Consider the following 22,303-nt stretch of genomic DNA (forward strand, 5'->3'; position numbering starts at 1 on the left):
GGAAGAGGAGGTCCGATGTGCATGAAGGAGGGATTCTTGCTTCTAGAGTGTTCACCTCGGAGAACAGAAGCAGAGAGCTGGCTTTAACTTAAGAGACTGTCTTTTGGAGCTACCACCATGGACTCAGTTATCGCGATTGCCTCCTCCAGGGGACTGTATAATCCACAAAGGGTCTGAACCTCTTGGTGAGCCAGAGAGCAGAACTAAAGCATAGTCCAGTGGCTTTCAACCTTCCTAACACTTCGACCCTTTAATACAGTTCCTCATATTGTGGTGATCCTCAACCTTAAAATTATTTTCTTTGCTAATTCATAACTATAATTTTGCTGTTATGAATTGGAATGTAAATATGTATTTTCTGATGGCCTTAGGTAAACCCCAGTTTAAAGGGTCATTTGACCCCAAAAGAGGTTGTGACCCACAGATCAAGACCAGCTGGGATAGTCATCCAAGGATCCCAGGAGCAGGAGAGGACTAGAAGACCACACCTCTGCTCATGGAGTCCCTGACTGAAGCTTCTGCCCACAGCTCAGCTAGCCACATATATTTATACAGCAACAGCCTTCCAGCGTGCTCAGGACTGTAAGAGGAATCATCCCAAGGGCCACTCTCTAGGTTCTAACTCTGTTCAGATGTTCCACTGTCATGAACACACTGTCACATCCCATGATGACATCCTGTTGTGCCCCATGCTACCAGTAGATACCTCTGACCCTAAACTGGCAAAGCAGCCTCACCTGGTGGTTCTTTGCCCTAGGAAAGCTCTTCTTTCCAATATGCCCACACCCTGTGTCTCAATGAAGGGTGAGGAATGTCTTTTTTTTTTTTTTTTTTTTTTTTTTAAACAGTGCCTCACTATGTTGCCCAGGCTGCACTCAAATTCCTGGGCCCAGGCGATCCTCTTGCCTCGGCCCAGAGTAGCTACATAGGTGCAGTCCATGCTTATGTGAGTTACTCCAGCTTCTGCTCTCTGTGCATAGAATTCCAGAGTCCTCTAGGAGTATGGCAGCATCCCTTTGTCAGTTCTCTTGTCATCTCCTGGACAAGGGGAGCGCTGACAACAGGAAGTGATGATTTCAAGTCAGCCCTGCCCTAACTCTGTCTACTCACTCACAACTAGCTAGGTCGGTGGTGGAACACAGCTCTCCCTCTCAGGACTCACTAAGTATCTGCCAGGTGCCTGGTGTCAGCTTAGGCACCAGAGAACACGGGAGTCAGGTCTTACTCTGCTCTCCCAGAGCCCCAGTTCTAGCAAAGGACAACTGATACAACTGGCATCAGGGAATGTGAAAGTGTGAGGGGTGAGGACTAGGCACACCACAGAGAGGTGAGTCAGGGAGGCCTCACTAATGAAGTGACATTTGAACTCAGACAAGCAACAAGGAGTCTGACATACCAGAAAGCAACAGCAGGGCAAAGACCTAGGGGGAAACAACTGTTGGCCTATTTAAGAAGTAGAAAAGTTACCAGCATGACTGGAGGTCAGAAACATAGGAAAGCAGTTGCTGAGGAGGCTTTGAGGAAGGCAGGGGCTAGAACAAGGAAACTGGATTAATGCAAATACAAGAATGTACTAGGGAGTCAAACAGGTTGTCACAGCTTTAATCCCAGCACCTGGCAGGCAGCCAGGAGGAGCTCTGTGAGTTCTAGGCTAGCCTGATCTAGTAGGTGAGTTCCAGAACAGTTTGGGCTAGAGAGGCCCTGTCTCAAAACCCAAACCAAACAAAAAAAGTACTGGGACTCTAGAAGCAAAGACTGACATGACCTGATGAACCCCTGAAAATTCGGACAGTGGATGACCCCACCCACCGTTGAGGCAGCAGTGTCCAAAATGGCAAAATTCCAAAAACAGTACCAAAATTTGGCCTGTAGCTGGTTCAAGAAGGCAAGGGCACAGTGATACATGGACCCTGAGGACAGCTGAGAGGTGGCTTCCAGCAGCAGTCCTGTGTGTTTAGACAGGACTGTTTCCTCATCTGAAAACCAGAACGACGCTTCTACTCCACAGGATACTGCCCAGCCACAAGGTCCTGACCACAGACAGGCCTGGGCCAGGGCAGGCACTAAAACAGGTGCATGCTTCCCTTCAAAAGCAAAAGCTCCATTGTCCTAGTCCCCAAGAATTAAGGATCGAATCTCCTTAAGGAAGAATGGTCTCATCACTCCAGTGAGTCAGGCCACATTTTAACACCAAGAAGAAAAGAGTTTTCTCAAGATGTGAAGCAAGAACACCAGCATACAAGAGCACAAATCACCTTGTATGGTGCTTGAGCCATGGCCACTTGATTATATATACTAGGCTAACATGTTTGTCACACAAGGAGTGGGCAGGAATTCAGGAAACTGGGGTGGCATGGAAAGGTCTCAGCTTGGGAGGCAGGCAGGCTTTGACAATCCAGCTGACTAGCTGACCTACTAAGTCCAAACTTCTTTAGTGGCTACATGATAAACAGGCTTCCTGCAAAGTTTGTCCAAGAAGCAGAACTATCTGAAAAGAGCCATGCCAGAGTCACCATTATCCACTAGTGATGGAAGATCCAGAGCTAGGTTCAAAGGGCACACAGCTAGCAAGTAAAAAAAGCTTCAAGCCCAGTTCTGTACAACTCCAAAAGAATGTAGTCCTTCTGCTCTGGCCTGCATTTCAGATGTTTAGCCCCTTACACTTGAGCTACATCCAATGCAGTTTTCATAGGCTCAAAACACAGTTATTTTAAAATGCATTGTGCTGGGTGGTGGTAATGCATGCCTTTAATCCCAGCACTTGGGAGGCAGAGGCAGGTGGATCTCTGTGAGTTCAATCTACAGCCTGGTCTACAGAGCAAGATCCAGAACAGTCATGGCTACACAGAGAAACCCTATCTTGAAACACACACACACACACACACACACACACACACACACACACACACACACACAAATTGGACCTGCCAGGTTAGCAGCCAGTATTGGGTACACAGCACTTTGCACTCTGGACCTCAGAGCTGACTAGGAGCTTCAGCTTGCTGCCTTGCACAATGTCCTGAGAACCAACCATATCATGAACCAGGAAAGGTCAAAATTGTATTGAACTTCTACCATTTGCATAAAGTCATAAAGATGAAAAATCATTGCATTATTACAAGTCAGATTCTGTATTTACCAGAAAACTTAATTTTTCCTTTTTTCTTTGCAATGTGCTGGGGACAGAACCTAGAGCCTCTTGCACACTAGTCAGGTACCCCACCGAGGCAAATGGCAACCCCACTTTCTGGTTTTTACCGTATATGTCCCACCTCCGATTTACAATGGCTTAGGAAATTTACATTTCCTAAAACATATTTGAATATGACCAGTCAGAAATTAGCTGGAGTTTTGAGTTTTGTGTTTGTTTACAGTGTGGCTCTTGATAGTCTTTATTGAGTAAATCTTGGATGGAATAGAGACTGTGCAAGAGAGTAACCCTAGCAAGTAAGACTCTATTTCTACTTCAGTGAAACGGGGAAACAGTCTGAGACTGCCTGAAGCCTGGAGAAAGGGAGGACACACAGATCAAGCACTAACTGGTCACCACAGCTGGGACCTGGACTGTCTAATGAACTGGCCGCCCCATTCACTTTCGGGCACATGCTTACAGGCTTACTGCTGGAAAGAAACCCAAGGCAAGAGGGCAGGCAGGATACGGGTCACTGAAGCTGCAGCAGGTAGACTCAACCATGCATCCTTTTGTGCTGGGTGCTTATAAATAGGCAATGGGGTCCTTTCCCTAGATCTAAGTGTAGTTAAGTGGGGCTGCAAAAAGAGTTTTAAAAGACGTTAAGAATAGTTTCATGTAAACAAAGGGGACAGGTCCAGAGTCGAGCAAAGAGGGGTAGTTACAAGACCTTCTGTTTTATTTATAAAGCCCTATTTCTAAGCGGCCTATATTTAAATACTAATTAAGTGGTACAAGTTCTAGGAGTAGATTTTACTGGTGCCCATCATAACTGAAAACACATACGCCCACTGCCTTGGCCAGTTCACACCTAACTTACTCTGTTACACTAGTGCACACCCCAAAGCCTTGTGGGCTAGAATATTCACTGCAGCACGGAAAGCCAGCCCTGGAAAGATCACAAAGGTCCATCTCGAAAATGTTGGTATACATGTACAAAGAAACTTGGTGTGAACTTAAAAAATGAGTAATGGAACTTTATGTGTAAATATAGAGCAGTCTCTAGACAGTGCTGATTTGTGTATCAAAAGGGTAGATGAGATCTTGAGAGAGAGCCCAGGTACTCTTGCCTCTTATGATCAAGGCACTAGGCTCAACCCCCACCGCAACCTACTCCAAATATTTCAACGGGATAAACAAAAACAGGATCTTTCATTTCTGCACGGTATCTGAATTTCTGTGTACTTTTCCTGAAACCATCCATACACAGGAAACTAGAAACAGTGTTTGGGACAGAGTACCAGGCGACCAAAAGACAGGTTGAGTGGTGACTGTTTTGCAACTTTCGCGTACACCCTTTTTGAGGTTTGTTTCCTTGGATAGTTTTTTTGTTTGTTTGTTTGTTTGTCTGTTTGTTTTTTCTAGGAGAGCATCTCGTTGCACGGCAGTGAAGTTGATAATTGTGTCCGCATGTGCGGGCTGTGAGTTCGAACCCCCAAGCCTCCCGGGCTGGCGGCCTAGGTTGTCAGGCCCGCCACCATCCTGCGAGCTCGAACCCTAAGCCCGGCTCCCGTCCCGGCCCGCGCTCACCGCCAATGATGGTCCGGATGAGGGAGGCGTGCCCGGGGCAGTCGACCAGCGTGACCTGCAGCAGCGTGTCGCTAGTCCCGGGTTCAGCCCCCGGCAGCGGCACAACAAAACAGGAGAAGCCCAGGTCGAGCGTTATGCCGCGCTCGCGGCTCTGCGGCTGCTTATCGAAGGCGGCGGTGGAGGCCGTGGTGCTCAGCGCCCGAGCCAGCGCTGTCTTGCCGCTGTCGATGTGACCCAGCACGCCTACATTCACATTCACCCGCCGGCCTGCCATGCCGCCGCCGCCGCCGCCGCCTCTCACGCCGTCGCCTGAACGCCGGCCCGGAGGTCCGCCCTCTAAGCCGCACCCCCCCGCAACCCGCGCCGAGCGCGCCGGTTCCGGCACGAAAACTTCCGCCCTCGGGCGCGCACAGCGCTACCGCCGAGTCGAGAGAACGTCGCGTGGACACAGGGCGGGACTGGAGCTAGACTGCCTACCTGGGATTGCTGTCACCTGGCTTCGCCCACGATGTCTCGCCTGCCTGAGATTGAGGATCCCTCCTTCCATCCATGCATCCATCCATTTTTCCTTTCCCTCCTTCCTTCCATCCTCTCACCCATCCATCCTTTCTTCCTTCCATCATTCCACCCACCCATCCATCCACTCATCCATCCTCCGTTCATTTCTGCCAGCCTTTGTTAAGTGCAGACTGAGCCAGATGCAGTGGTGTATGCCTGTAATCCCAGCTGTGAGTTCGAGGCCAGCCTAGTCTACAAAAGTGAGTGCAGCCAAGGCTACACAGAGAAACCCTGTCTCGAACCCTTCCCCCCCCAAAAAAAAAAAAAAATGAAATGCAGACTGTCTACACTTCACAGGGATGTGATTATCAAGGTTATTTGCTGTGAAAACAGGAGTGAGGCAAAACCCAAGACCCATGGCCAAGCCAGACTATCTGAAAAGGATAGAGAGGGGAAGGCAGGGAGCCTAGTAAAGCTCAGGTAAGGCCCCTCAAGCATGTCACTAGAAGTCCAGTGCGGACTGAGAACTACCCATTAGAAACCTGGAGGCACTGTGAAAAGATGGGAGAGGGCCTCGTTGACTAAGGAAAACAAAAAAAAATCATCACTCTGGAGGCTACCATGAGGGGCTGCAACCTGTGTGTGAAATGTGTGGTGAGTGTTCTACCAGCCTCTACAACTCCCTTCAGGTTTTGAAAGGTGCCTGGAATCACAAAAGATGCCACAAACCTAAATGGTTGCTCTGGCAAAGGGTAAAAGCCAAGGGAAAGAAGGTACCTGGGGCCTCGCAGGGGAGAGATGAGGACTGAAGCACTACTCCCATGTGAAGAATGGGGGGGTGGGGTGGCGCTTGATTTTCAGCCATTGGCAGAGAGGATACTGGCCCTGCATTCCCATCCTTCCCTTTTTCGAGGGCAGGAGGGGTTGGGGTTTGAAAGTGAATTGGTTTGCATGGGCTTGTGTGTTGAATGCTTGGGGTGCAGCTATTGGGCTACTTTGTGTGCTGAAGCTTAGCTGAATGAAGCAGGTTGCTGAGAGAGTGTCTTTGAAGGTTGTATCTAGTCCCTTCTCTGCTTGCTGTCCACCATGAAGTGAGCAGTTCAGTCAGATTGCTACTTGCTCCTATCACTAAAATGATGTGCTACTCTGCTACCTACTATAGGCTCAGGGTATCAAGCCCAAGTGACCATGTGCTGAATCTCTGAAACCATGAACTAACCCTAAACTCTTTCTTTGTTTGTATAGGTATCTCATCACAAGGACGCAACCTAACATAAAGCCTGACTTCGGAGTGCTGACAAATATTTCAGCTTTTGTTGCTAAAATTCCCTCCTGAGGGGAGAAGTGAATGACATCTACCCCTTTCCTAAGGTTCCAAGGAGAAACCAAAGGGCAGTACCATGGCAGTTTATCCTAGGGGTGAGTTTATGTGGCTTACTTATAAATATGGGTGAGGGGTTAGGAGTGGTGGTGGCTGCAGAGCAGCTGTACTGGAGTGTCTTCTCGTACTATGGACTATGGCTTCCCCACAGCCTCATAGATGAAGCCTCTTCTCCCTAATCTACACCAGGCTATATCCTCTAGTCCCTCCCTGGGGGCCTGAGGACATGCATAATTAGGGCTGAATTGAATTCAGCTGAATTCAGTATTTGGCTTGGAGGAGTAGTCAAATACTCAGGTGAGGGTCCAGTGGGCCTGCTGAGGCCTCCTCCTCGGAGGGGATGTCCACAGGCCTTATCATGATGAACTCTGGAAAGGAGGCACGGCTGGTCTCATAAAGATGGTGGCAGTTTTGCCCAGATGGTGGCCAAGCTTAAGGTTCATTGACTCCTACCTGGCAGCCAGTTTGCCTCTGTGATGAACCAGACCCGTGTTTTGCAGGAAGTGGCCCCAGTGGTTTCTGGAATGAAGACTCTACTGTGGAGTCCCTGATATGGATGGAATTGTGCTCTCCATGGGTTTGACATCCCCCTCCACCCTGTCCCATGCCTGTGATAGCATTTGGAGATGGGGCATTAGGACTAACAGGCTCATGGGGGTGGGGTCCTCATGTGAATTGACCCCCAAAATTTGTGTCTCCATTTCCCCATCTTCCAAATAGGAAAAATAAGACACTACCCTCTGTTTGTTTGTGAGTATCTTTGGGAAGGGGTTATCAGGTGTTAACAAGAACTTTGGAGGACATTCCAAGCAACAAAAAATGTTCTGAATAGGACCTTGCCCCAGTACACTTCACTGCTCACCTCTGTCCTACATAAAATCCTGACATACGGTAAAAACCAAGCCTCTCTAATCCAAAAATCCAAAATACGACAAAATCCAAACCTTTCCAAGCTCTGACATGATTCCACAAGTAGAAAATTCCACTCCTGACTTCATGTGACAGGCAAGAGTCAAAACATGAGGACGCTGAAGCTAGCATGTAAAATTATCCTCAGGCTTCAAACACAAGGGCTGTATAAAACAATTTCATGTTCAGACTTGGGTCCCACCTCCACAATATCACATTATGTGTTTGCAAGCATTCTAGAATACTCTAAAATATGAGGCGAAAACCTTGAACTCTCCAATGCTTCCTGTTTCAGGCATTTCAGGTGAAGTGTCTTAAGGAAAGGAGCTGGGCCTGACAGCACATGCTTGTAACCTCAGCACCTAGAGGCAGAAGCAGGTTGGAAGTCAGAGGTCAACTTAAGCTACCTATTCTATCCACCTTGTCTCAATAAACCAAGGGCTAGGGATGTCGTCAGTGGCAGAGTGCTCACCTTTTCCACACAGAGAGCCCTGGGCTCCATCTCCAATACTGAAAAACAACAAAAATTAAATTTGAAAGCTATGAATGTGATATTGACCTCAGCCTCAATAGTGAACTTCGTGTGTTAAACTTTGAAAAAATGTTTTTATGTAGGGTATCATATGAAGGAAGGAGGTATTAGTATATCCTAGAGGGGACAGGGAGCCCCACAAGGTCCAAATATATCTGAGCACAGGGGTCTTCTATGAGACTGTTTATCCAACCAAGAACCATGCATGGATATAGCCTACAACCCCTGCTCAGACATAGCCCATGGTAGCTCAGTATCCAAGTGGGTTCCCTAGTAAGGGGGACAGGAATTGTTTCTGACATGAACTCATGAGCTTCCCCCTGAGGGAGGAGCAGCCTTGCTAGGACACAGATAAGGACATTGCAACCGTCCTGAAGATACCTGATAAGCTAGGACCAGATGGAAGGACAGGAGGACACCCCCTCTCAGTGGACTCAGAAGGGGGTAGGGAGGAGATGAGGGAGGAGAGGATTGGGAGGGAAAGAGGGAGAGGGCTACAGCTGGGATACAAGTGAATGTATAAAATTATTTAAAAATAAAAAATATTTAAAAAAATAAAAATGCTTTAGCTACATTTTATATTATATGTGTATGACTCCACAGATGTGGAGAGGGAGTGAGCCATGGGCGGGAGAGGGTTCCTGTTGGTGGTGACACTTCACCTAAGCTGGAGTAGTACTTGGAGGCACGGCTGTGACAACCTGAGACGGAAGAGAGTGGAAGAGGCTGGCAGGAAGGTTTACGGACAGAACGTGGGGGTGGGGTTCAAATGTCTGTCTCAGAGGCAAAACCATCTGTGGTGTAAAAATCCTAAACAATGCTGAGGCTGCCTCTGAGAGTGGGAGTGGACTGGAAATGTACTAGGAGTCTTGAAGGCATTTTCTGAGGTGATTACAATATTTTGAGCTTTGATAAAGGTTTGCATTTTCTGTGTATGAGTGACCAACGTGCAGTCAGTATACACTTCAGATCTGTGCACTTTATGGAAATTCTATGCCCCCTCCCCCAAACAGAACTCTAAAAACCAATACTGAATCCAGGGCTGGCAAGTATGCTGGAGTACTCAGGAGGAAGTGTTCTACTTCTGTCACTTTAAATTGTCTCAGAGATGCCTAGGTCACGTTGGGTGGTGCTGGGGCCTTGGAGGCTAAGGAAGAGGATGGCTTTGAATCCAGGAGTTCAAGGCCAACCTGGACAAGATAGTCAAACTCTACCTCAGAACAAAGCAGAACTCAAGTAAACAACACTGACTGAGCGGAGCTCATGGTAAAGTGCTTGCCTAGACAGAGGGGCTAGAGGAGGTGAGTAAAATGAGATTGGTAAAGTCCACATGAGCCTTGCTTAATCCTGTGTGCTGGGTGGTGGGATTTGGAATCACCTAAGAGACTCGCCTCTGCAAATGCCTGTGAGGGTGTTTCGGTGGCTTAACATATTGTTCCATGGGCTGAAGCCATGCACCGAATAGATCATTATGCTATATGTGGGCTTTTACAAATTAATTCTTTCTATTTCATGTGTATGGATTTTGCCTGCCTGTGTGCTAAGTGTACGCCCTGTGTGCAGTGCCTGCAGAGGTCAGAAGAAGGCGTCATAACTACTGGAGCTGGACACAGAGAAAGCTGTGAGCCGCCAGGCGAGTGCTGGAACTGGTTCAGTTCACCTCATTGCAGACTCTACAGCAATACCCTCTGTGAGAATAGCCAGTGCTCTTAACGATGGCCCCATCTCTCCAGCCCCCATTATGGTGTGTTTGAAATTATGAGAATTAGAAGCTACCCAAACTAGAAGCTTAGAAGAAGAGGAATGTGCAGTGGCTGTATGCTGATTATTGTTGAGTTGGATGATGGATCTGGAGAATGTCATTGTACCTTCCTATGTATTTTCTCCTAAAAGAATTCTAGGGGCCAGGGACAAAGGTCAGTTGGTAGAGTGTTTGCATGGGATTCTGGGTTCTACATAGGTACAACACTGCATAGCCAGGCAAGGTGGCACCCAAATGTCTCTGCAGTCCAGTGGTAGTCACAATCAAGTAGAAATCTCAAGAATGAAATTCCTAGCTATGCATCATGGAGTATTTCTCTAAGTCCAGTACTTCAGAGAGAGAGAGAGAGAGACAGGAAGTGCAGGTGTTCAAAGTCAGCTTGAGCTACAAAACAATTTCAAGACCAGCCTAGTAAACTACATTAGTCCTTGACCCCAGACTCTCCAATACCTAAAAATCAAATTCCTGTTAGGTGTTATGGTATGTGCCTGTGGTATGTAGCAGAGTCAGGAAGATCATGTGTTGGAGGCCAGCCTGGTCTACATAGTGATTTCTAGAACATCCAGGGATCTAGGGTGAGACTTGTCTCAGAACAAACAAAAAAAGGACATCTTTAACCTCGAACCACTAGCTTCCCTCTTCTCCTTATGTTTCGTGAGAATCCCATCTTTACAGCCTTTAAGTGTCTCTTCATGTCAACACTCTTAATTGGTGATTGATGTGGGAGAGCTCAGCCCATTGTGGGTAGGGCCATCCCTGAGTGCTGGTGGTCCTCGGTTCTGTGAGAAAGCAGGCTGAGCAAGCCATGGTGAGCAAGACAGTAAGCAGCACCCCTCCATGACCTCTGTATCAGCTCCTGTGTCCAGGTTTCTGCCATGCTTGAGTTCCTGCCCTGACTTCAAGTAATGAACAAGTTGCTTTGGTCATGGCATTTCATCGCAGCTTTATGCTGCCAGTGGTGCTGGAGTGGACACTTCCATTTAAGAGGGGCACAGCTTTGTCTTGTTTTCATTTTAGTCCTTCTGGTAGGTGTGTGTTGGCATCTGCTGAGGGTCTTCATTTACCAGAGTTACTGTTCTAGGCCCCCTGCATCTGCTCCTGTTCCTCAGAGCCTTACCCCCTCTTTTCTACTAGCAGGAGTATTCTCAGACCTGAGAAGCCAGTTCACCCTGGAATATTCTTCCAGAATTCCTCACTGTCCTCCTCACCTCCTTCAAGTTCAACTGCCATCCCCTCAGCGAGCGGTACCCTGGACAGCATACTTCAGATAGACTGGTCCCCTCCCACCCCCCTCCCTTTCTCTAGTTGGTCTTTTGCATAGATAACTCTTTAATATGGTTGTTTTCTTTGAGGTGCTGAAGATCAAACCCAGGGCCTTATTGCTCTACTGGTGAGCTATATATGCCTATCCCCTTAACATATTTGGGGGTTTATTCTTCTACTGCATTCATCATCCATTATGTGTTCTCCCCACTCACTGAGAGGGAGGCAACCCAGGCTCCCCTGAAAACACAGCTGGGCCTGGCATGGTCAGATAGACTGTAGCGTGGCTGGTGTGGACGCACCCTGACACTCCTGCTGGGAAAACAGCCTCCTCTGCAGCAGCCTCCTCGGACCTGGGACAGCGGCCCAGGCTGTGTATGGTACCGAGAAAATCACTGGCGGGAACCAGCCTGCAGAGCTGTGATTACTCGGATTCTTTCTTCATGTTAATGTGATGCCGGCTCCTTTCTGCTTTTTTTAAAGGCTGTTTTGTACTCAGGTAGTTCAAAGTTCTTTACAAACAGCCAGTAATTAATTCAACTTCATTAAGGCCAATTAATCCAGGATTAATTATAAATTTGCCCACAGGAAGTTATTATACTGTGCTCTTTGATTTGAGTTTGGGCTTTAAAGGTTCTTTCAGGAATGAAATGGAAATGTGCCTTTTCTCTGAGGGTCTCTACTGCCTTGATTTTGTTAACCATGTGCTTGCCTCAGTTTGTCCCATACTAACCCCAGAGGAGGCTGTCCCCCAAGCTCCCAGCTTAGCTAGCTGGTATGTCAAGCTCTGGACATAATCTGCCAGTGCCACCCTGAATCACAGGGCAAGAGATCAGATGTCTTGGCAAAAGCTGGTCCCATACCAGTTAAGAACATGCTGTTAGCTCGCATCACTCCCTCCTGCAGAATAAATACTACAGTGTTTCCTGAGCCCAGTTGGTCTGTAACAGTCAGCATCCAGTCCTTGGCTGACCTAGGAGGCTCCTTCCCTCCAGGCTCTAGGAAACCTACTAGAGCCTACTTCCTACTTCATGGCCCAGCCTGGACTCTGACACAATCCATCAGCAGGTTCCCACACTCCCTGGGTAAGGTTATGCTAGAATACAAGTATCCTCATCAAAGAAACCCTGATAAACTGAGTGTGAGAGCCCATGTCTTTACTTCCAGAACTCCAGAGGCAGAGCCTGGCAGATCTCTGTGTGTTCCAAGACAGCCAGGGCTGCTTAGTGAGACCCAAACAAAAACAAACAAACAAACAAACAGGATAAAGATAAGGGGCAGGGGAGCCTGAAAAACTGGGTCTCGTGGCACATACCTGCAATCCTAGCACTAAAGTGGCCACAGCTGGAAGCCAGTCAAGACTACATAGTTAAGATCCAAACCAGCCTGAGCTCAGAGAAAACAACAACAGCAACAAAGAGGGCTGGCAAGATGGTACAACTGGTAAAGGCACCAGCCACCATGCCTGCCAACCTAAGTTTAATCCCTGGAGTCCATGTGGTAAAAGGAGAGACCTGACTCCCAAAAGTTGTCCTCTGACTATAGCTAACACTCACACAGAGAGAGACACATCTAAGTGCAATAAAAAACTTTTGAGAGTAAAAATATCTAGTGGACTTGCTGGATCGGTTCAGTCTATGTTTACCTTTTTGAAAAACTGACTTTCACAAGCACTAGTACACATTCCTACCCATATTACACCAAGGAAGGTTTAAGTTTCTCCACACCGTTGCCAACGATGGTTATTATTATTATTTTTTTTTTGTTAATTACAACCATCTGAGTGTGAGTGAGGGCAGTGTTTCACTGAAGTGCTGAGCTTCACTGAGCCAGTGATAATGTGTGCAGCCTCTCCTCCTGTTGCTTATGTCCTTTTGGAGAAATGCCAAGTCCTTTACATGTTTTAAAACTTGTTATTTTATGTGTATGAGTGTTCTGCCTACATGTGTGTCTGTGCACCACAGGAGTGCCTAATGCCTGAGGAGTCAGAAAAGAGTGTGGGGTTCCCCTGGAATTGGAGTTAAAGACAATGTGGACAGTGTGGATACTGGTGATTCAACCTGGGTCCTCTGTTGACCCAGGCAAGTGTTCTCAGCTTTGGAGCCATGCCCCACCCTTGCCCAACCTCACCCTGGTGTCTTTTCAGTGATTTCACATTATTCTTCAATGCACAGAGTCTTTGGTTTGACACAGTCTAACTTCTTCATTTCTCATTTGTTGACTGTGCTTTTGTCCACATTTAAGAATCCATTGTCAAGCTAGGCGCAGTGGCTCACACCTGTGATCCCAACACTCAGGGAGGCAGAGGCAGGTGGAGCACTGTGAGTTCAAGGCCAGCCTGGTTTATAAATCGAGTCCAGGACAGCCAGGGCTACACAGAGAAACCCTGTCTCAAAACAAACAAACACACAAACAAAGAATCCATCATCACAGGGAGAGAGGGCTCGGCTTCTAAGAGTGCTTCCTGATCTTCTAGTGGACCTGAGTCCATTACATCATCCAGCTCTGGTGGGTCCAACACCCTCCCCTGGCCTCCACAAACACCTGTGTTCACGTGGCACACATATACACACAACTAAAAATAAAAAATAAAATCTAAAATAAAACATTGGGAAAAATCATGGTGGTGGTGATTTGCTCCTTATTGTGTGTGTGTTTGCAGTACTAAGGATTGAACTCCTAAGGATTATGCATGCTAGGCAAGTGCTCTACTGAGCCAAACTTCCATCCCTCAGCTTGTTTTACTTAGCATACTTCAAGGTTTATGTGTATCCAGAATATTTGGCTACTCTATTGGGTTCTTTTTCCCTATACCACCCCTATCCCCCCCCCCCAACACTAGGTAGGAGGGAAAGAAGCATAGATGGGAAAGGCAGCATAGATCTCTTTAGACTACTTCCCGCTGATTAGGGGCATTGATTTCCTTGGGGCAAGTCAAATCTTCGTTGTCAGGCTATCTCCAATCAGCAAAGAGCAAAAGTAGCAGCAGGAACTAGCAGCAGCAGGGGAAGCAGCAGCCACCTATTCACCTCTTTGGAGGTCATCTGACTCCTCTCAGGGATCTGACATTTCTGTACTTTTTGGAGAGTCCCCAGAATTCCAAACAAACTATCTGCAGCTGACAATAAACTAGCCAGGACAGTGTTGGATCTCTGGAGCTGGAGTTACAAGCTGCCCAACATGGGTGCTGAGAACTGAACCTTGGTACTCTGTAAGAGTAGACAGTTCTCTTAACTGTTGAGCCACCTCTGTGGCCTCTCTGCTCACAGACTCCAGGCAAGGCCTACCTTCCTTGGAGCTCACTTTACTCACAGTAAGATGGTGCCGTATCATTTGCTTCTGAGAGTCACAGCTGTCAGTCAGCATTTTACACAGGCACCATCACCTAAGTGATGCCTTCCTTCCCAGGCTCTGCAGGCTGCTCCAAGTACCCACTCTAGGTTTGCATACCACTAGGGGATTTGTCCCCATACATTTATTACATGTTTTCCAACTCCTTGTAGGCCCATTGTCTTAGTTAGGGATTTATTGTTGTTTGAAGAGACACCATGACCACAGCAACTCTTAAAAAGGAAAAATTTTAATTGGGGCTGTCTTACAGAGTTTTAGTCCATTATCATCATGGTGGCATGCAAGCAGACATGGGGAGGGAGAGATAGCTGAGAGTTCTACATCTTGATCCACAAGCAACAAGCAGAGTAATGACTTGTGTTTCTGAGACCTCAAAACCTGCTGCTCCATAGTAACACACTTCCTTCAAGAAGGCCGCACCTACTACAACCAGGCCATTACTATCTATCTCTGGGCCAAGCATTCAAATACATAAGTCTATGGGGGCAATTCCTATTCAAACTACCACACTCATCAAGGCTCTTTCCTGCCTGGATCTGAGCGCACTCTAGGGTCTGGTAACACTGGTGCCGACAATTGCTTGTTGACTGGATAGAGGTACAGTTGTACAGGTAAACAATATCACTTATGGACCCTGACAGAAGATATTTTCTGGCTCACTGTCTCCCCTGGGTTGTGGGATTGGATGAATATGATGTAGGATTTCAAGCTTGAAGTCTTCCACTGGAGTTCCAGTTCTGATTATTTGTTGTATGTTCTTGGGCCAATCTTTGGATTTCTTTAGCCTGTAGGTTTTTTGTTTTAATGGTGCTGGGAAGTGACCCCACCATAACCAATAAGATGGCTGAGCTCTTCTACTCTGCTCAGATAGAAATCGCAGCTAGGTGAGAAGTTCTTCAGTGCTGGCAGGCTGAGTGCCACAGCCCAGGTGCTGCACGGGCACCTTCTGTTCTGAGAGCCAGGGGCATGCTGCTCCAGGCTTTAGGAGCCAGAGTCTTACAGCTCCAGATGCTTGGGTTAGCAACTCGTTGCTCTTGGCTTCACCTGTAGAGCCTGTACATAGCAACGGTTGTTACACACAGCTTCTAGTAGAAGGCAAGGCTTGCTAGCAAAATAGCTTCTAAATGGGTCAAGTGGTAGGACCCTTAACTATTACAATGTCTGATATTATAAATCTTGACCCTTAAGACTTGAAGCTCCTTGGGCTGGAAAGATGGGTCAGCAGTTAAGAGCACTGGCTACTCTTCCAGAGGACTCAAATTCAATTCCTAGCACCTATATGGTGGCTCACAACCATGTGTAACTTCAGTTCCAGGGGCTCTGATGCCCTCTTCTGACTTCCTCCAGCACTGTAGGGTACATTCACACCTGTAGGGAAAACACCCACACACATAAGATAATAAAAAGCCTTAGTGCTCCCCGGAACTTGTTTAGCAGTCTCTGCTAAACAAGTCTGCTGCCTGTCTCATCATTTCTGCTCCTAGTCACTCCAGAACTCTCCAGCGGCCCTGTCACCGTCGTCGTCACTGCCACAGCCACTCTTCTTGTCTTCAGTTTACCAACTCAGCCTACAATACTATTAATGGAGGTGGAAAGACCACTTGAGAAGTCTTATAATGGGGCTGATATTGCAACAACACTGCTCACTGTAGCACAGAAGTGTCTCTGGGCTGACTTGAAGAGTGAAGGACACCTGTTTTTACAGCCAGAGTGTTGTCAGAGTGGGTAAACAAGAGTGTTTGTTGTTCTTAGTACAGCCCTTCAAGCAAATGAAGCTTTACATTTATGCTAGAGCAGTGGATCGTGAAAACAAACTACCATATTTGCACCAATAACAGAACATTTGCTCATTCAAACGAAGGATCACACTTTCACCAATCACAGGCTGCTTTGCTCAGTCACTTGGAGAACAGTACCTACTCTATTCTGGTGAAAACAACTGCTAAGAGTATGCTTGCAATGCCTTTAATCCCAGCACTCAGGAGGCAGAGGCAGTTGAGTTCTAGGCCAGCCAAAGCTATGAGACTGTTTCTCTGTGTACCCTTGGCTGTTTTGGATCTCACTCTGTAGACCAGGCTAGCCTCGAACTCAAGATCTGTCTGTGCTGGGTTAAAAGGCGCGCGCTACCACTGCCTGACCACTCCCCCCGTCCCCCCACCCCCTTTTTAAGGTCTTTGGGTACAAACTATGGCATAAAGTGTTTGAAAAAATCTTGGCTGGGAGAGTGCCTTCAGGATCTACTATATTCTGGCAAAAAAAAAAAAAAAAAAAAAAAAAAAAGGAACGGGAGTTGGCTGATCAGATTCCTTAGGGCATCTTCAGGATGTCTAACTAATCCAATGGCAAGAGAATAGTTTGTGCAGCTGCTTCGCTTATCTCTTAGGGCAGCTAGATACCTGGGAAAGGTCTAACAATTGTCAGTGAAGGAGTCAACTCACCCTGGCATGGACATCTTAGTCTAAAGAAAAAAAATAAACATTAAAAGAGGCGTTTATAATAAAAAGTTGTCAGTAACACTATTAGTGCGTAAGTACTCGCTGGTTCCCTATCAGACCTGTCCAGGGCTTCCTGCCCTGGGGGAATCCAACCTGTGACACAAACGGAAGTTGGTGGGCGGAACTGAGCAGCCGCCGACGGGCGTAGCTTGTAGCCAATAGGAAGTGAAGCCTTCTGGCTTTCACCAATGGCGTGCTAGTAAGGGCGGTCCCTGGAGAGCGGCCTGGTAACGGCCGCGTGGTAACCCCGGCGCCTGGCGTGCCGCAGTTCCTAGTGCTTGTGGCTCTAGACTTAAGGCAAAATGAAGATTGAGGAGGTGAAGAGTACTACGAAGACCCAGCGAATCGCCTCCCACAGTCACGTGAAGGGGCTGGGGCTGGACGAGAGCGGCCTGGCCAAGCAGGCGGCTTCGGGGCTCGTGGGCCAGGAGAACGCGAGAGAGGTGGGCGTGAGGCATGCGCGCGGGGCGTGGGCAAACGGGACCAAAACTCACCAAAATCTGTGAGAGAAGTGAGGATCACGCTAGCGAGCAAAGGTTGCATCCTTTGAGGGTCGCCGCACGCAGGTTAGGCCACACCGGAAACGCAGTAGAAGGCTGTGGGGTTAAGTATGGAATTGACTTTAAGTTGTCGGAGTTGATGTGGATTCTCTGGGTCTGGTTAGTGGAGTGATGGCGAGGAACAGTCAGCCCTATTCCCCGTCCAAGCACTCTTTAGTTTTTCCAGTTAAGTCTACTTAAAACCATTGGCAGTCATGCCCGGTCTTCTAATCATTTCTGTTTTGCACACGAAGAAATTAAAGGTGAAAAGGTCTGGCCACCTATCCATCTACCAGTTCTGCAGTAATGAAGCTGGTACTCCTCCACACTCCCACCCCCGCTCCCCAAATTAGTAATCTTTCCATCTCCTCAGCCCACTCCATTCAGTAGCTAAAAACGTGCTCTTTACATGTGGTGAAGACTGCTCTCTCAGGATCTTGCACACAGAAAGTGCCAGGGGAAAAAAAGCCTTTGGTTTCTGCTTGGAGCATCATCTGTCCAAAAGAGAAGTATTTGACCTTAGCTCACTTGCACCTTTTCTTGCAAGCAGGACATATTAGTTGAATGCTTTCTATTTGTCATTGAGTCAGTTGTTTTAATTTCATTTCTGTCTAATAACCCTCACTTTGGTATGATGCTTTCTAGACATTAAAAAAAAAATGACATGCTTGCACATTAAATATCAGTGTGCCTAAATCCTACAGTTAGCATCTTATAGTGATTCCTTATAGTATACCTGTTCAGGTGTCAGTCTGCTGTCACATACAAAGCAAACTGCAGATATTAGCACACTTCACCCCTAAGCCTTTCTTGTATGTGCAACAGGTTGTTTTGAACACTTGTGTTTAGATGGGTAATCGTGTGATTCACAGGGGTAGTAGGTAAAATAAGCTAAGGGCGCTCAGCTGGAAAGAACCAGGATATAAGCTGTAGTTCGTTGACTTCAGAGTGTGCTCTCCACCTGCCTCTCACCAGGTTCTTTTGTGACTGATCACGCCAGTAGCCTCCCTGGTACTCAGTATCTTTATCTGAAAAGTAAGACTAAGTGATCTTCCAAATATCCTTCCTATTCTTTTAATGTTAGCTGCTATTTATTTATTTATTTTTGTTTGTTTGTTTTCAAGGCAGAGCTCCACTGTGTAGCTCTGGCTGTCTGGAACTCCCTCTGTAGACCAGGTTGGCCTTGAACTCACCGGGATCCACCTGCCTCTGCCTCCCAAGGGCTGGCATGGGCCACCATGCCCAGCTTCATTAGCTGGTATTTCTTTAAGTGTCATTTGTTATTTGTGTGTGCACATGCAATTCAGTCAGTCATATGATTGCCGTGGTGCTGTGGTACAGGTCACAAGTTCTCTCCTTCCTCTGTAGGAGCCAGGGATTGAACTTGGCTCTTCAGGTTTGCATTGCAAGTGCTTTTTACCCATTGAGCCATCTCAGCAGCCCTGCCAGTTCTTTTATTGGATGGATTCATAGATTACCCATTTTGTTTAGATAATGTCCCCGTGGCCAAACCGGCCTTGGAAGTAGAGCCCTGCTGCCTTTGAATTTTAAGATCTAGGTCTGTGCTGGCCTCTGCCTCCCTCAATCTCCCCTTTCCATTCTCTTCACTATACTTCGGCTGCTGCAGCATGCCGAAGTTCTGCTTTGGTTATTTTGAGTTTGCCTAAAATGTAAATTTCTGCCTAGGGCTTCAAATGTTACATTCAATGATATGAGAAAGACTTCCCCAGCTCTCCATAGCCACTCACTATCTCAAACCCCCTTCTCTCCTTGTGGCAGTGATCTCATGGCATGAGCATGAGCATGAGCACATGGCTTTGCTGCCTCACCTCCGCTGCTCTGTGACACTCCATAGCAGCAGCCGCTGGCACTCAGTGTTGAAGTTGTATGAGCTGTGTGGACCCAGCACTGAATCGTTTCCACCATGAGGCATTTTAATATTGACTGATTGTTTCTTTCCATTGTGTGCAGGCATGTGGCGTCATAGTAGAATTAATCAAAAGCAAGAAAATGGCTGGAAGAGCTGTCTTGTTGGCAGGGCCTCCTGGAACTGGAAAGGTATTAATTCATTTTCTCTTTCTTTTCTTTTCTTTTTTTTTTTAAAGCTACCCAAGAGAATGATATTGATGTTTAAGCCCAATTAAATTCATGTCTTAACTAGTCTCCGTCTAGCTAAACTGGTTATATGGATGTTTTAAAAACCAATGTGCAGTAATACATTTTAGCATATAAAATCTGTGGTCTAAAATTAAAATTACCCTGGCCTATCTCCAGAGCAGAGAGTAAAGTCCTCAGAGGGTCTCATTGTCTCTAGAATGTTCTTTTTATTTGTTTCAAGTCTCCTTTGCTTTGGTGAGGAATACATTTCTGTTGATCTGAGTCTCACAAACATCTTCAGAGTGATGTCTTTTGAGGATGCGTGTCCCACCCATCATTGTGTCTGTGAGAGATGGTAAGGGACAAAGAAGTGGCATGCCTTTTTTTTTTTTTTTTTTAATCCTCAAGAGGCTTAGAGCTGAGTCTGCTGGTCAGAAAGCCAGGAGTCATGACAATAACAAAGGGTCTCTACTGAGTGCTAACCGAGGAGCCATTACAGTCTTAAGTATAGCTGGAGTCGCATCTGGAGGCAGCACTGGGCTGGAAGGGCTGACTGACGCTTGCTGTTTGCCCTTTAAAAGATGACAGAGGATTGGCCTTGCAGGGAAGAAAAGGGCTTTCTAGACAAAAGACACAGTGTTGGAGATTAAGAGTGGATGTTGGAAATTGTGAGTAGACAGTGGTGTGTATGCCATAGTATATGTGTAGGAGTTGGTTCTCTCCTTCCGTTCTGGGTTCTGGGAATCAAACTCAGGTTGTCAATGCTTGTGTGGCAAGTGCTTTTACCCGTTGAGACATCTTGCTGGCCCCACCCTCCTTGTTGAGTTGAGATAGGGTCTCAAGTATCCCAACCTGGCCTCAAACTTTTTTTTTGAGGCAGGGTTTCTCTGTGTAGCCCTGGCTGTCCTGGACTCGCTTTGTAGACCAGGCTGGCTTGGAGCTCACAGAGATCCGCCTGCCTCTGCCTCCCCGAGTGCTGGGATTATAGGTGCACTACTGCTGAGAAATGGCTTAGTAATCTAAGAGCATTGGCTGCTCTTCTAGAAGACCTGAGTTCAATTTCCAGCAACCATATGTTGGCCAACAACTATCTATCTATAATACGATCTATAATACGAGGGAATCAGAATTCCCTCTTCTGGTGTGCGTGAAAACAGAGCACTCATACATAAAATAAATATTTAATAATAATAATAATAAAAATAATAAAACAAACCTCAAACTTGCTACGTAGCCAAGACTAGCCATGAACTGATGCTCCTCTTGCCCTTACTTCAAGTGCTAGGATCATAGGTGAATATTGCCTGGCTGGTGGGATACTTGAAAGTCACCAGAGTTTCTAGTCTGAGCCTCGGTTGTTCTTCATAGGGACCACAGAGAGCAGACACCCAGGCTTGTATGTGTTAAATAGGTTCCTGCATCCTTCCCACACCTTACCCCCTGGCAGTTCTTAAATCAGTAGTGAGAGAATAACTAATTCTTACTCTGAAATCATAACGGTTGAATAGATGTGTTTGTTTGTTTTGAGACTGGGTTTCACTGTGTAGCCCTGCCTGTCTTAGAACTCAGTATATAGACCAGGCTAGCCCTAAACACAGAGATTAACCTCCTGCTTGGTGAGTGCAGGGAGATGTGCCGCCTGCAAGGTTGTGTCTTACGCAGGCATCTTACTGTAGGAGGAAGAGTTGTGTTGGTAAACAGATTGAACCCTCACAGTGTGAGCTCAGTGGCCTCTACACAGGCAGCACCAGCTTGTTGACCATCTACCTATCGTGTCTTCTTAGGTTTTGCCCTTTCCCTTCCCTCTGTCCATTTGTTTTCCTAAAGTACATTGGCTAGAAGTTTCTCTTATAGGTTTGTTAGTGGAAAAGACTCTTGTCCTTGTTTGGTAGAGTGGTTGTTTGAGACAAGGTCTCATATAGGTGGATCTGGCCTCAGACTTGAAGATAAAATGCATTTCTCTGCTGTTGTCAGTTGGAAGTCCTCCTGCCTCATCCTCTGAGAACTGGGATTACAGGCATGAGCTGCCAGGCCTGGCCTTGTCCTTGTGTTGAAAGATGCTGTGCTGGTACAGTACTCTGTTGGTGTTTTCTTCAGTGCTATCTCTTCCCTATTTGTTCTGTTAGAAATCTGATTATGAGTGTTTCCATTTTTCTTTCTGGATGTGTTGGAGAAGTTTTTGGCTTTAGTGCTTCATTATGCACATCACAAGGTAGGTTTTTGTTTCTCTGTCTTGATGTGAATAGTGCTTCTTAAACATCATCATGATGTCTCTGATCCTTTCTGGAACGTCCTCAGCACTTTCCTTTGCCCGTGTTCATTGTTGAAGTCAAAGTTGGACTGTGGATTTTCAATGTACATTTGGCAATCTCTGGAAGTAATTTTGTGGGGTTATGTTTTTCTCTTTGTTTGTTTTGGTCACAACTTGAAGGTGCTAATGGCCAGGCATGATGCTGAACATCTTTCAGAGAATATAACAGTCCTCAGGATAACGAACCATCCTGTCCCCAGGGTCAGTGGAGCTAAAGTTAAGAAGTGCATGGAGTAGTACTAACAGAATAGTATGGTGGGCTTGTCTGTGCCTTAGAGAAATGATTATATTTTTTTGACATTTGCTGTTTCTTTACCTCTGAACCATTTGACAGTGAGGCACCCTTCTATATACCAGTTTCTTCATCTTACATCTAATTTAACTCCTCCTGCAGCATTAGCTAATGTTCAGTTACGTTAAAGTTTCTTTCAGTTTTTCTAAATTA

At 46.6% G+C, this 22,303-nt stretch overlaps 2 protein-coding genes across 2 annotated transcripts in view; one reads left to right on the top strand and one right to left on the bottom strand.

Moving 5' to 3' along the window:
* Positions 1 to 5,041, bottom strand: part of Eefsec (eukaryotic elongation factor, selenocysteine-tRNA specific) — a 195,084-nt gene extending 190,043 nt beyond the window's left edge. The window contains exon 1 of the mRNA XM_055617441.1: positions 4,721 to 5,041. Coding sequence (XP_055473416.1) covers positions 4,721 to 4,994 — 274 coding nt within the window. The 5' untranslated portion in view covers positions 4,995 to 5,041. The remainder of the gene's footprint in view (positions 1 to 4,720) is intronic.
* Positions 5,042 to 17,136: 12,095 nt separating this feature from the next.
* Positions 17,137 to 22,303, top strand: part of Ruvbl1 (RuvB like AAA ATPase 1) — a 32,893-nt gene continuing 27,726 nt past the window's right edge. Inside the window, exons 1-2 of the mRNA XM_055617451.1 lie at positions 17,137 to 17,354; positions 19,422 to 19,508. Of these exons, the coding sequence (XP_055473426.1) occupies positions 17,214 to 17,354; positions 19,422 to 19,508 (228 nt within the window). The 5' untranslated portion in view covers positions 17,137 to 17,213. The remainder of the gene's footprint in view (positions 17,355 to 19,421; positions 19,509 to 22,303) is intronic.

Source organism: Psammomys obesus, unplaced genomic scaffold (assembly GCF_907164565.1).
Source record: "Psammomys obesus unplaced genomic scaffold, mPsaObe1.curated_primary_1811, whole genome shotgun sequence".
Classification (NCBI taxonomy): domain Eukaryota; kingdom Metazoa; phylum Chordata; class Mammalia; order Rodentia; family Muridae; genus Psammomys; species Psammomys obesus.